At 41.0% G+C, this 15,930-nt stretch overlaps 1 protein-coding gene across 1 annotated transcript in view; it reads right to left on the bottom strand.

Moving 5' to 3' along the window:
- MTPN (myotrophin) overlaps nt 1–15,930 on the bottom strand; it is a 107,964-nt gene that overhangs the window by 39,370 nt on the left and 52,664 nt on the right. Inside the window, exon 3 of the mRNA XM_089680677.1 lies at nt 11,368–11,451. Within this exon, the coding sequence (XP_089536803.1) occupies nt 11,368–11,451 (84 nt within the window). The remainder of the gene's footprint in view (nt 1–11,367; nt 11,452–15,930) is intronic.

Raw genomic sequence — 15,930 nt, forward strand, 5'->3', positions numbered from 1 at the left:
AGCTCCAAGGAGCAGGGCCCTCCTATCCCTCTTGTATTGAACTGTATTGTTACTGTATTGTCTCCCACTATAATGTAAAGCGCTGAGCAAACTGTTGGCGCTATATAAATCCTGTATAATAATAATAATTTTTAAAGCTAAGAGATCCTCTATAAAAACTATGGACAATGAATGGATGTAGAGAAGAGATGACTCCAGATAGGCAGGTAGAACTTACATCTCCTAGATTGTAATCCTGTATAATAATAATAATATAAGGATTTGTTTTATCTCTGTATGACCTGGGGCCAGTTACTTCACTAAGTATATGTGTTTACAACCACGTTAAATATTTTTTTAGAAACGCTAAGTTTTGTTCATTTCTCTGTACAGCTCCTACAACAAGAGGCAAGCGGTGTAGCCGAAAGATGTACGTGTCGCCTTGTGACAAGAACTCTAAGGGCTAATTCACACTAGCGTTTTAACACAGCTGTAAATTGCAGATCACCACAAGGACACCTAAAAATCAATTTTTGTTTTTTTATGTCCCGAGTTGTGTTAAAATGCAATACGTATGCTTTTTAATGCAATACAGGTCAACATGTATAAAAACGCAGGTCAACTGCGTGCCACGAAATAAGTGAATAAAAGTTTGCGTTATGATTTTGTGACCCACAGGAAGGAACGTCACAGGAAATCCTGCAAAATGCAATGCACTTTTACGTGTGCTAAAATGGACATATATCTATTTTCCCTGCATTTTATCACAAGTCAGTGTGAAGTCAGCCTAAATATTACTGGTTAGATAGCCTTTTATAGAAAAGGGTCGATTTATAAGCAACTCTACAAATATTTTGATGTAGAATAGTAAATATTTTTGCTAAAGTAACAACCTGTTAACTCCTACTGTGCTGTTTTTGTATTGCATAAAGAAGGTGACAAAACTTGCCAGGTGAAATCTCGCCCCCCGCTTGCATCTTCAGCAGTTTCCGAAAAACCCACACCAAGATTTTGCTGCCTCCAAATAACAGCCATGGGCAAGTAAAAAGAATATGCTACTCCAACATTTCATAATCCTTATATGCGTCTATTGTACCATGTACTTGTGTTAAAATAAAAAAACTAAAGAATGAACTAACGAAAATTAAGTTGTCAAACAACTTAATGGGTTAATGGTTCAAACATACTTTAAATGCCATACCTGTAGGCCCATTATGCAGTAATCCTGGCTGAAAAAACTAACAGGAGAGATCGGAACCATATTACCTGCAAACTAGCATAACTTGTATGTTGGAAGTGCTCCCAGCATAACTATAACGAATGCTCTCCCGCACGTGCACACACAGCATTTCCCTGTGATCTACTACAGCTCAGCACAGCACTGCTGCAACAGGTGAGGGAGCGCACACTGTGCAAGACCTGAAAGAGGGAGAGTACTTGTTCCAGTGATGCTGGCAGTGCGTTTAATGTCTCCCATATCACAGATAGGGTGGTACAAAACTCTCCCATTGGTAATTTCTCCACCAGGCAGTAAGCCACAATGGGTCTGCAGGTATGACGTCCAAATTAAACATCAAAATTTTAAATCTTTAAAAAATACTGGAGCCCTTGACTGTGTAGTTTATTGTATTACAAAAGTTGAACTTGGCCTTTAAAAACACAGAAATGCTAAAAAGTACCTTTTATTTCCAGTTTTTCTTTTCAAGTACAGAGCTGTGACAAACTTTGGAAAAAGTTAGTAAAGCAACAAGTTACATAAAAAGTCAGATTTTGGAATGCATTAAAGCCAATCATTCTAACAGAGCCATTTGGAAAATGAAAGATTTAGCCTTGTAAAGGCAGGAGAGAGAATTGGCGGAGGACTCTGGCACCCTCGATGAATTATCAATTGTTGGTTACAAAGGAGCAGAGCGAATTATAAAGAGGGTTGTGTTGTGCTTGACTGGCCTGGTTAGAACAGAAACATATTAAAACGACATAGCTGATGCACGATCTGAAACGGTGCGTAAAACACGGCACCAGCACCACAGTCACGCGCCAAGTAAACATTTAATTAGATTTAGAAGCATATGGTGTACGAAGAATACAGAAAAGGAAGAACGCATTCTGAGGGACATCACTAATATTTTCTACTATTAGAACAAGAAGTGGACTTTGAGTGATATACGCTGTATTTCATACAGTACACGACAAGCAAGTTGAACAAAAAAAAAAACTTTTACAGTAGGCATTCTGTAGCTGCTCTTTTGTCTAGGCTCACTTTAAGAATTCCACAGAGCTGTGTGGCCTCAAGGAGGCTTATATATTAACGGAGGTACAAAATACCCTATTTTAGACCCTATATGGTCAAAAATATGTGGAAACCTGATCATCACACATATGAACTTGGTGGACATTCCATTCCAAAATTACAAACAGCAATATGTTAGCAACATTTGCAGGTATACCAGTCTCCACTCTTCGGGTAAGGTTGTGTGTCTGGGCCAAGGGAATGTGTCCATTAAAACAAAGAATGGTGTGAGTCCTGGCTTACAAGTGGCATTACAATTCATCCCAAGTATTTTGTTGAACCACTGTTTGCTTTAATTCCAGCCTTTAGTCTATTGCAGTGGTCGGCAAGCCGCGGCTCGCGAGCCACCTGCGGCTCTTTACACACTTTAATGCGGCTCTTCTGTGTGCCGGGCGCCCGCTCCCCTCCCTCCTCTCGGGCGGCCGCCCCAAAAGTCAGGACTCTGCAGCTAGCCCAGCAATGGGCAAACTACGGCCCGGCGGACCTTTTAATCCGGCCCGCGGAGCATGGCAAACATTGGCTGTCAGGATGTAGGCGGGGCAGCGTGACGAACTCCTCTCAAAGTCCGCCCTGAAGACCGGAACGGCGCGGGAACACGGCGAGAGGAACGCGCGGAGCAAAGGTAAGTGAATTGACACAATATGGGGAATGAATTACTATAGGGGGGATGAATTACTATATGGGGGATGAATTACTATATGGGGGATGAATTACTATATGGGGGATGAATTACTATATGGGGGATGTATTTTCAGTTTTAAAAATGTGGCTCTCAAAATAAATTTCAATCGTGGTTTTGGCGAGATTTGGCTCAGTTGAAAAAAAAAGGTTGCCCACCACTGGTCTATTGGGATAGGTCTATGCTAACTTTGCACATCTACACTTTGCAATACTTGCCCAGTCTTCTTTGCAGAACTGCTCAAGTTCAGTTAAATTTGATGTTGACCGTTTCTATACTGCAGTCTTCAAGTCATTCCATAGATCGTCAATGGGGTTTAAGTCTGGGCTCTGACTAGGCCATGCAAGGACATTCACATCTCTCTCCTTCAACCACTGTGGTCTATTTTGCTGTGTGCTTTGGGTCATTGTCATGTGAGAAGGAAAACCTTCTTCCCACTGACAACTTTCTGGCAGAAGGCAGCAGATTGTCCTCAAGAATGAGACGGTATTTTGCCCCATCCATTTTCCTTCTATCCGGACAAATGCTCCAGTCCCTGCTGCAGAGAAACACCCCCATAACAGGATATTACCACCGCCATGCTTTACAGTAGGAATGGTGTTATTTGGATGGTAAGCTGTATTGGATTTCCACCAGACATATCATTTAGTGTTGAGGCCAAATAATTCAATTTTAGTCTCATCTGACCAGAACACCTTTTTCTATGTGGCCTCAGAATCTTCAAGGTGTGTTTTGGCTGAGCTTAGTCGTGACTGAATTTTGCTTTTTTCTTGCAACCCTCCCATACAAGCCACATTTGTGGAGAATTTGTGATACTGTTATCACATGCACACAATGACCACTTATCAAATTCCTGCAACTGTTTCAGAGTTGCTGTAGGCCTGATCCAGGGAGAGTGTCGTACCAAATACCTTCCACTTAATGAAAGACTTCACTGTGCTTTTAGGCATTGATAAAGCCTTTGAAATTATTTTGTATCCATCTCCTGACTTTTTCACAATTTTATTCCGGAGGGCTTTTCACAGTGTCTTGCCACCCATTGATTGTTTGCTTCAGTTGCACTATCAGAGACTGAAATTCTCCAGGAAAGCTCTTTTCATGCTGAGCTAATCAAAAATTACCACAGCTGATCACAGTTGAAAGTCAAATGTCTTTGTGTGCCACTGAGAAGGTGATTAGCTACACCTGATAGAGTTTACAAGTCATTTTTGGGAGGGGGGTGATCCTATTTCCAACTCAGTGATTATGTTTTTGAACTTAAAAAAAAAAAAAAAATTCTGACATGTTGGTGTTACATCTTTCACTTGAATGTTATAAAAGTTGCACTGCATACACTGACCCTCAGCCATTTTATGTGGCCTACCACTTCGTGGCTGAGTTGCTGTTGTTCCCAGTTGCTTCCACTTTGTTATAATACCACTAACAGCTGACCGTGGAATATTTAGTAGCAAGGAAATTTCATGGATGGATTTACTGCACAGGTGGCAACTTATCAAGGTACCACACTTGAATTCACAGAGCTCCTGAGAGCGACCCATTCTTTCACAAATGTTTGTAGAAGCAGTCTGCATGCCTAGGTACTTGATTTTATACACCTGTGGCCATGGAAGCAATTGGAACACCTGAATCCAACTGATGCCATTAAAGTTCTTGTGCATGTAAAGGCAGGTGTCTCCCACACACACATGCATAAAAGTGGCCACCAGCCCAAGTCTATAACTGGCTTATGAAGCAAGGACACATAAACAGGCATCACATAGTGAAAAAAAGGGGGAGAGAACAATGTTCTTGGACAACTTGCCAGCCAGCTTGCTAACAACCAAATTAACCTGTCTAACAGTATGCGTTTATAACAGGGGTTTAGTTAGCACACATTTGCAAATACATACGTAAGCCACAGAGCCACGACACGGCACCCTGATCATCTGTGGTCCTAACTCTAAAATTTATGAGTCCCCATAGTAGAGGCACATGCATTTAATGGATAGATCAAGGGCAGGTGGACCTGAGGGAGCCACCCCTCTTAAAGGCAAAGGAGTGCACTGGACCCCAGCATGTAGCACAATGGCAACCAGGGCCCTAGTGCACCCACGTACCAAAAACTCAAACATGCATAAAAGTGGCCACCCGCCCAAGTCTATAACTGGCTTATGAAGCAAGGACACATAAACAGGCATCACATAGTGACACACACACCCGAAAAGTATTGGGACACCCCTCATTGAATTCAGGTGTTCCAATCAACTCTATGGCCACAGGTGTATAAAAATCAAGCACACAGGCATGCAGACTGCTTCTACAAACATTTGTGAAAGAATAGGTCGCTTTCGGGAGCTCAGTGAATCAACTGTTAGTGGTATAACAAAGTGGAAGCAACTGGAAACAACAGCAACTCAGCCACGAAGTGGTAGGCAACATAAAAATGGGGCCAGAACATGCTGAAGCACACAGTGTGCAAAAGAGTCTATAGCTAAAGACCTCCAAACTTCGTGTGGCCTTCATATTAGCACAACAGTTCATAAAGAGCCCTTTCTTGTTCCAACATGACTGCGCATCAGTGGACAAAGCAAGGTCCATAAAGACATGGATGAGCGAGTTTGGGGTGGAGGAACTTGACTGGCCTGCACAGAACCCTGATCACAATCCGATAGATCACCATTGGGATGAATTAAAGCAGAGGCTGCGAGCCAGGCCTTCTCATCCGACATCAGTGCCTGACCTTATTCTGGAAGAATGGTCAATTATTCCCCTAGATACACTCCTAAACCTTGTGAACTGCCTTCCCAGAAGAGTTGAAGCTGTTATAGGTGCAAAGGGTGGGCCAACTCAATATTGAACCCTACGGACTAAGACTGGGATGCCATTAAAGTTCATGTGCGTGCAAAGGCAGTGGTCTTGAGAGAGAGAGAGAGAGAGAGAGAGAGAGTGTGTGTGTGTGTGTGTGTGTGTACATACACACTTAGCGCTGCACTATTGTTACTAATTTGTATTGGTGATGTATCAGCCGCTTTTGCTTACGCTGTAGTGCAATTTCAATGTTTACATATATGCAATCTTTAAGCCTAAAATAATTTTTTATAAACTTGAGCAACAATGGCTTTGGCAGCAAAAGGCTTAATATGCTTAAAATGCTAATGCCTCTTGTGTAGAAGTCACAATTTAGGAATGCCAAGCATTCTAAGCACAGAAGCATTAAATTCCATTTAGTATACATTTGGCAAGGACAGCTGCGAAAACTTGTATTTGTTCTATTAAACTCAGATCTTTCAATAAATCAAATCAGGTTAAAGTTCTGCATAAACTATTTTTGGTCTCTGTCCCTGGATCCCAATGACCTCCAAGAACACTCAGTGTTTTTATACTATTAAATGAAAGTCCAAGTATAAGAGCATGACCAGAGCATTTTGTCTGGTAGGGACAGCCTGACTACAGAGGAAAGCACTCTACTGCTGCCCAAGCAGATTAAGCCCCATCATTTCAATAGGAAGGCACACAGGGATTTGTTTCATATGGCTGCTTTTACCATTGGCAACCTAGAAGTACACTTGGTGCACTTCCGCTGCACAGGGGAGATGTCTCGGACAACATTTAAATTAGATTGGATGGAAATGTCAAAGCCACTTACAGTATGTGAAAGGAACAGGTTGAAGTGGAATCCTGATGTACTTGGTAGCAGCTGTGCTCGATTCCTGGATTAAATCTATTTAAAATGGATATAGTCTGATAAGAGCGGGATGCACCTCTGTCAAGCCAGGGCACTCAGAAGGATTAGACTACTCTGACCTAGCTACTGCAAACCTAGATGGTGCAGAAGGCAGACAGAGAGAGACATGCAATGAGAATCTCCTGATCCAAATCAGTTGAAGACTGAATGATCATCTCATGTCAGTGGAGGACCATCATATAGTCATGGCCATTCTGTTCTAAACTGATGTTCAGCATGTTTGGAATCCAAGGAATTCTTACTTTAAATTCTTGACCCAAGATCATTATCCCTATAATCTGGGTAAAAGAAAATCCATGTAAGGTCCCTTTGCTTGGCTGTTAGTATATACATTCCTGGAAATCTTGAACTGGACACTAAAGGGATCTCCACCTGTCTCTCAGTTCTGAGTCAAGTGTTCTCTAACTTGCACTGATGAAGGCTAAACAGTGTGAAAGAACAGTCATAAGTAAGAATAAATGACTGTGGATATGACATTTGCACATGATCCTGGATGTATAGTATATTTATCCAAAAGGGGCATAAACGGAATGATTTTCACAGCTCCGCTCGCTAGCCTACAATCAGAAAAAATCCTTTAGGATTCTGAAACCTATTAATACCATTTGTTTTTAAGATGTCATGCCATAAATACTACATGTGCAAGCTGAGTATAAATTTAAATGCGTACAGATTCACATGTTTTTATTTATTCCACTAAGTCACATCTACGCACTTCATGCTAAACTCTAAGTAGATATAAAATACACAAATGTATTCATAATCTTATCCTTAACCGAGTTTATTTTAAATACAAGCAGTGTAGATACCTGAGTTTGCTTTTTGAAGTCCCCTTGAACTAATGACTTGTGCTGCAGTGCAAGAAGCATGCTGACAGAAAGAGAGAGCAAAGTAACAGAGGTAAGCTCATCAATCTGCCCTTTCTCCTTTCACTGTCCAACGTCCATTGCAAGGGTTACCTAACTGCAGTAGAGAAAACTCAGTTCTCCCTGTTTGTCAAGGAGGAGACCTGAGTAAATCTCAGGACTATATGGACAGCATTTTTAAAATCTTCTGGAAGAACGTTCACCTACCATATTCATATTCTTTTGCCATATTCCTAGAGATCAGCTTTAGTTTCAGCTAGAGTACACCTATCATGAAATATGGGGGCTGCCACTACTGGTCTCCTGAAAAATCTAGGTACTTGGCTGTGTCTGGTTGTAATCATTTAGAACAAGCATGCAACAATGGCAGCCTGCAGGATTCTCTTGGTCTGCCCCCTCTCCCCTCCCCTGAAGTGGCATATTTAAGTACAGAGATCTGAACTGGACCCAATGTGATAGTGGAAAGTCTTGTCGGCAATAAGCCCTTATACAAGTTTGTTCTAACCAAGACCCATTTTAGGATTGCTAAATGCAGAGAAAATGCTCACCTGTTGTCCTGCTGATGGAAACTGTATAGCAAACCTGAGATTTAGGAGTTGTTACTATTTACTACAAGTATGCATACAGTTCTGACAATTTACGCATTGCTTTCTCCATACTGTGTATTCACAGAGAAGCTTACAATCTAAGGTCCCTATCTAACATGCATACATACACATGCCTTGAACAAGTATGCATACCCCTTGAAAGTTCCACATTTTGTCATGTTACAACCAAAAATGTAAATGTATTTTATTGGGATTTTATGTGATAGACCAACACAAAGTAGCACATAATTGTGAAGTGGAAGGAAAATGATACATGACTTTCAAAATGTTTCACAAATATGTGAAAAGTGTGATGTGCATTTGTATTCAGTCCCCCGGAGTCAATACTTTGTAGAACCACCTTTCGCTGCAATTCCAGCTGCAAGTCTTTATGGGTATATCTCTATCAGCTTTGCACATCTAGAGAGTGAAATGTTTGTCCATTCTTCTTTGCAAAATAGCTCAAGCTGTCAGATTGGATGGAGAGCGTCTGTGAACAGCAATTTTCAAGTCTTGCCACAGATTCTCAATTGGATTTAGCTCTGGACATAACGGACTGGGCCATTCTAACATATGAATATGTTTCATCTAAACCTCTCCATTGTAGCTCTGGCTGTATGTTTAGGGTCATTGTCCTGTTAGAAGGTGAACCTCCGCCCCAGTCTCAAGTCTTCTGCAGACTAACAGGTTTTCTTCAAAGATTGCCCTGCATTAGACATCATCCATTAACTCTGACCAGCTTCCCTGTCCCTACTGAAGAAAAGCATCTCCACAACATGATGCTGCCGCCACCATGTTTCACTGTGGGGATGGTGTGTTCAAGGTGATGTTTGCTGTGTCCCCCACATGGCTTCTCGCAAAATGCAAATGGGACTTCTTACGGCTTTCAACAATGGGTTTATTCTTGCCTCTCTTCCATAAAGGGCAGATTTGTGGAGTGCACGACTAATAGTTGTCTTGTGGACAGATTCTCCCACCTAAGCTGTGGATCTCTGCAGCTTCTCCAGAGTTACCAGAGTTACTTAGCTGCTTCTCTGATTAACCACTTCAAGTCTTTTACCCCCTTCCTGTCCAGGCCAATTTTCAGCTTTCAGTGCTATCACCCTTTGAATAACAATTGCGTGGTCACCCATATGAATTTTTTAGCATTTTTTTGAGACAGATAAAGCTTTATTTTGGTGGTATTTATTCACCACTGGGATTTTAAATTTTTTTTTGCTATATAAATGAAAAAGTCCCCAAATTTTGAAAAAAAAAAAGTGTTTTTCTTATAAACTTTTGTAAATAATCTTTCTTCATAAATCTTGGCCAAAATTTATTCAGTTATCTTTTTAGCATAAAAAAAAAAAAAAAACAAAAAAAAAAAAAAACACAAATTTAGTTTATAACCAAAAATTTTTCACAATTTTTTTTTACATTTTTATTTTTTTTTAATATTATTTATGTTTTTTTTTTTTACATACTGTCACCCTAGCAGTACAGTGTACTACTGTTCTACTTGTTGGCAGGCTTATGAAGATTTTTTTTTTCCACCGATTGCTTTTACACCCATAAAAGGCTGTAAAAGCAATCATTTCTCCTTTTCTCTGGTTGCATTCTTGCAGCCATTGAGAAATACTGTGTGAGCTGTGATTGGTCACCGCTTGTCACAGGGTACAAGGCTGTTGTGAATAGCCTTGTACCATGTGACCTCTGTGATATTTCACACGTAGTAAGCAATGATGTCAGAAGTGACATCTTGCTTACTACTCTGCATGTAATCACTGATTCAGTGATCACATGATTGGGACCTCACACAGAGGTCCCGTACAACGATCGGTGTTCCACTGTGTCCGGAGGACACAGCGGGCACTGGATTGCGGTGCTGTGCACTCTCAGGGAGAGCGCACAAGCAAGGGGCGGGGAGGCCACCCGCCCTTGCACTGCTCAAGTCCAGCCATTTATATACATGGGCCGGACAGGAAGTGGTTAATACTCTCCTTGCCCAGCCTGTCAGTTTAGGTGGATGACCATGTCTTGGTAAGTTTGCAGTTGTGCCATAATATTTTCATTTTCGGATGATGGATTGAACAGTGTTCCGTGAGATGTTCAAAGCTTGGGATATTTATTTTTTTTTTTTTTTTATAACCTCACCCTGCTTTACACTTCTCCACATCTTTATCCCTAACCTGTTTGGTGTGTTCCTTGACCTTCATGATGCGGTTTGTCCACTAATGTTCTCTAACAAACTTCACAGAACAGCTGAATTTATACTGAGATTAAATTACACACAGGTGGACTGTTTACTAATTAGGTGACTTTTGAAGGCAATTGGTTCCACTAGATTTTAGTTAGGGGTATCAGAGTAAAGGGGATGAATACACAAGCACGCCACACTTTTCAAATATTTATTTGTAAAAAATGTTGAAAACCATTTATCATTTTCCTTCCACTTCACAATTATGTGCCACTTTGTGTTGGTCTATCAAATAAAATCCCAATAAAACATTTACATTTTTGGTTGTAACATAACAAAATGTGGAAAATTTCAAGGGGTATGAATACTTTTTCAAGGCACTGTATTAGGGTAATTTTGCACAGAAGTCAATTAACCTACACCATGTCTTTGGACTGTGGGAGGAAACCGGAGTACCTGGAGAAAAAAAAAAAACAACTCCATGCAGATAGTGTCCTGACTGGAATTTGAATCAGGGATCCTGGTGGTGCAAGGCAGAAATACAACCACTGTGTTGGCTACTAGGGACAGGTTTGTACGTGTGCCCAATGACCTTCTATCTCCTAGAGTGTCCTCAACCCTGCATCAGCTTCATATTTGTAGTTTCTGAGATGGAGACCATGTGAGGCACAAATAGAGGATTTAGCTCATTTTTTAATAATATACTTTTGGAGGCATCAATCACAAAGTAACTGAATTTAAAAATATGTTTAGGCTGGACAGGAACCTTTAGATTTGTTTTTTGTAACTTTTTGCTTTACTTTGCATGGGCAAAGCACAGGAACATTTTAAGGCATGCAAACCCCTGTTGCCTGCCCCCTGGACAATGCATATAAAATACATGAACATCGAACACACTATGCAAAGCAGTAAAAGATCCACACAATGCAAAAATGGGAGATGACATAAGAACAAGCAAACCATAATATCAGACCGAAAAGATGGACAAATGAAGAGAAAAAAGGGGGGCAGAGGGATTTAGTTCTAACTGAGAAACATTTAGGAGATATGCAAACATAATCCTCACCCTTTCCAGAAGCAGCTTGACACATCTCATATGTCCTTCATAGGTAGCAGACAGAAGAGGAGTGATGCCATGTTTATCTGGTGCCTATTAAAAAAAAATATAAATTTGTAATTTAATGACAAACTATACAACAGGTTATTATAGCAGATGCTCGTTGGTAAGTAGGCTTAACACTGAGGAATAAAAACACAGAGTTGTGCTCAGTGTTTAGTTAAAGTGGAACTGCACTGCATCTGAGCACCACGGACCAAATATTAATATTCAAAGCAAACTCCCCCATCCATCAATGTCTCTGTGCTTTATTTTGCTGAGAAATCATTCTGAAAAAACACCCCAGGCATTTCTGGCAGTGGCCATCTTGAGTAAGGGCAGATGATTTATGTAGCATTTACTTCCTGCAATCCATCTGCCCTTATCTCAGGCATAGGCTGAGTTGAGAACCCTCTCTCCTCTCCTGAAGACTGCTGGGATGTATGACATCATTTGCCTAAGCACAGAAACCAGGAAATAACTAAAGAAATAGAAAAAAACAAAAAAACTTTTCCAGTTGTGGATAATAGTCACAGTTCTAAAGGCAAGACATAAAAGAATGTACTATGATGCAGCGTGGCAAATAAGAACAAACAATATTGTCAAATTAGAACTCCGTCCAACAGATTTGTTCAAATTGATCTCTTAACACCTCATCTCACCCCACCCAGATTTCCTGCTCTGTGAGTGCATTTAAGTAATTGTAAAACCTTGAAATGAAAAAATTAACAAAAGCATAGTACTCTATAGTGGAGTGCTTGACTCAGCACCAAGCAGGGAAGGTGATTTCTGTCTGCTCTGTCATTCCTCAGCATAGACTGTCAGAGGACCCCCCCCAGCACGCAGCAGGTGATGACAGCCTCAGCTGTGCATGTTTCCCAATGACAATGTGTAGAGGGGGGTGTGTCCCCATTCCCTCCACTCAGGTCTCAGATTACATTCAACTCCAGGATTACATTTAGATTCACTTCCCCCTGCCTTTGTTCAGAAATGCTATGTAAATTCTGTACTTTTAAAGGCTGAAGAGGAGTGAGAGCTACAGATAAAACAGGTCCAACTTATGTAGGAAGATTTGTTCATTTCTGGTGCATCAACAGAGGCAAGTCACTTCAGTAGGTACAGTAAATGTAAGAGTTTACAACCACTTTAAGGATTAGCAAGCAGAAGAGGAAAGGGTGAGCTGAATTAAAGAGACCCTGTTACCAGACCATTCGTTTCAACAGCAATCTTCCAATCAGTTTAATATACATGTCCATTTAATGTATTATTCACCTGTAAAAGTCTCCCTTGTGTAGATATCCAGAAGTCCTGAGCACCACCATCTCTGACGTGATGTCAGCGACCAGCAGACTAAGAGCAGTCACTGAAGTAACACTCTAGTAACCCCTTTTCAATTCCCCCAGCAGCCACACAGAACATTTTGTTGAGAGATCAAAGGAGAGGCAGAGGAGCTGGGCCAGTATGAAGAGTAATTTGTCACTTCCATAAGAAAGGGCCATGGCGTGCTAGGAGGGAGGGGGTTGTGCTAGAGAATTGACCTACGTTGAAGAAGTCAAATGTAAAAGCACATTGCAAGTGAATAAAAAATCATGGAAAGGAAAAACGGCTACAAATAAAGCACGTAAAATGCTTGATTTTCTGTGTTTTTTCCCTGTAATTATTTAGGTTGGTGACAGGGTCTCTCCAAGCAGAGAACTCAGGAAGGGCTGACAACACTGCTCGAGATTTCAATGCAGCCAAGGTAACAATGTCAGCAAAAACAGGAAGTTAGCAGCATACACTTCAAGTGGTTCTAAAGTCAAACGTTTTTTTTTTCCTAAAACGTATGCATTAAAGTGTTACTAAACCCAGGACCATGTGTCCACTGTATCTGGTCTCCCCCAGTACACAGAACATGGAAATGCAATTATTTTAGTAAATATAAACTGCTAAATACCTTTTCTCATCAGCAGTATATATCAGTCTTGTGACTTCTAACAGCGTCCAACTGAGCACTGGTTAAAGCTTCTAGGAGTTTTCATCCTCCTCTATGAGGATGCAAAACCCCTGACCTCTATCTGGACAGTGCTGACTGGCCCTGTGTTGATCACATGCAATCTCCCAAGAAAAAAAAAACCTCTCTAGCAATACACACCAAACTGAGCATATGCAAAATGCCTATGGTTCAGCCTGTCTTATCAGGAGATAAGATTTGGACACTTGAACAAGGGGAGGAACAGAGAAGTCAGGATCAAAACAGCCTTTTTACACAATGCAGAGGATTAACCCTTTTGGTTCCACAGTGAGTATAACAAGCATGCTTTACTGCATATACAGGATGATTTTACTGTTGTGGGTTTAGTAACACTTTAACAAAAAGTAAAAAAAAACAAAAAAACCTTCCACTAGCTGCTCTACTCCCAAATCCCCCCCCCCCCCTCGGGGAGGTTAAAGGACAAAAACATTCCATTGTGTTAATAGCAAATGTGGAATTTGTACATAAATGGTGTTACCAGTATGATAGTATTAATTATTTTCTATAAAAAGGAACAAACATTCCAACAAGAAACTGCAAGATATCTTACCACAGTGAGAAATATCAATGAGTTCTGGAATGATTTGTTCAGCGGGACTTTGAAGAAGTGGGAGCCAAGACCTTGCCTAAAGCTAGAACAGGCCTCACAGTTGACATGATCATGGAACTGACAGGACATTAAAAGTACTTACCTGAAAGTCTACCCTGGGGGGGTTACTCATTTACTGGCTGGTAGGCGAGCTAAAGACCCTGTTTCTTGTGGAATGTTTCTGCAATCAGGCCTGTCCAGTGGAAAGCCCTTTGATGCCAGGCAAAGTTCACAGGAATGCAGGGATTTGCAAGGCATTGTGAGAGAACATATAATAAAGCACGGCTGTGACAGACTTCCTAGAAAAGGTCAAAGGATGCATGGAGCCTCAATCTGGATTTTCCTAAGCACAGCATCACGTAGTTTTCTTTTTTTAGGCTTCTATTTTCATTTTCATCTGGCGATCTGGACAGTAAGTCTGTTTTTCACAAAAACAAGCTTATCTGCAAATGTATCAGTAGGGTAGCTTACAATGATCAACTTTTATTTATGCAAAACCTTTATAGCAAAAGGAAAATATTTGCTGTAACTGATTATAACGTGTTAGCTGGAGTTTGGCTTCAAATTGTTAGTGTATTTAAATCTGCTAGTACATTTAACATTCCCATCCCCCCACATTGACAATGCTGCTGTCCAAAGTTGCTCCCTGTGCTCCTTCATTCAGAATGGGGAGATTCTAATACAGTTGGTGTATGCTACTGCTCACCAGATTAAAACAGGGGGAAAAAGCCTAAAATAATAAAAGTATTGCAGCCACCACATCTAATGACTGGTAAGTTTTGGTTTTAGATTTATTACCGCTTTAAAACAGGTACTCATATGGCTGCAAAACGTTTCATTGAATTGCAGAAAAAGCAACCCTGCTGGTAAAGCTTTGCATTAGAATATATGAGAAACGTGACAAAATTATCTAAAATAATCAACAGATTTTTTAATTTGCAATAAATGAATGGAATCAGATTTATGTAAATAGACTATCAATGTATACTTTTTATTTTTAAATTCCCATAAAACATCAGTAATTAACTCATTATCACCAGCAATCTGTACATTAATGTCCTACACAGAAGGAACAATCTACGCTCTACTCTGACAGCCGGGAGAGCAAAGTTTATGCAATGCCAGCACACACTTTACATTTTCCAGGACCAGCAGCATCAGTAGGGTAGGAAGCACACTTTACGGCAGGGGTTAGCAACCCATAGATTGCGATCTACTAGTAGATCTCAGCCAGGTGACTGGTAGATCGCGGTCAGGGCTTGCTGACCTGCCACCCCAGAGCATCAAACAGAGTGAAATGCAGAGGGACTACTTGTAAAGTTGGAGCTCCAACTGCACTCCACCTCTTATCCTGGCTAGCGGTCTCCAGAATGGTGCCAGCAGCAGGAAGGAAGAGCTCTTCAGGTTAGTATGAAGCAATACACTGGGTATAATAGTAGAGAGTTGCTTTCACAATTATGCGCTGCGGTGTACTCACACCGCGGGTGCAGCGCAGTGTACCTGCAGTTTTCCTGCGCTTAGCCATAGAGTACTATCATGTGGATTTGGTACACTTTCTGAAAGCGCACCGAAACTCCCGAACACAAGAGTTTTGGTGCGCTTTCAAAAGTGCACCACACCTGCCAAATATAATAGAAGTCTATGGCAAAGCGCAGCTAATCCAAGAAAGTCGCAGATGCACAGCACATCAGCGTGAAAGCAGCCTTATAAGGGGCTCAGGACAGTAAGGATTAATTTACATTTTTCAGTTTGAGGGTGGTAAAACCCATAGTTAAGGTGTGTTTTTACTGTCCCAACAACATTCCCTGTAGCTGCAGTGACCAGGCGTGTACACGTTGCAGCCGCAGCAGGAGTTATACACCCTATCATGGTTGGTGGGTTTAACACCTGCCAAGCATGACTCATTCAAGTGAATGATGCTCCTCTGCAA

Source organism: Staurois parvus, unplaced genomic scaffold (assembly GCF_062004578.1).
Source record: "Staurois parvus isolate SC_StPar_1 unplaced genomic scaffold, SC_StPar_1.0 ptg000249l, whole genome shotgun sequence".
NCBI lineage: Eukaryota > Metazoa > Chordata > Amphibia > Anura > Ranidae > Staurois > Staurois parvus.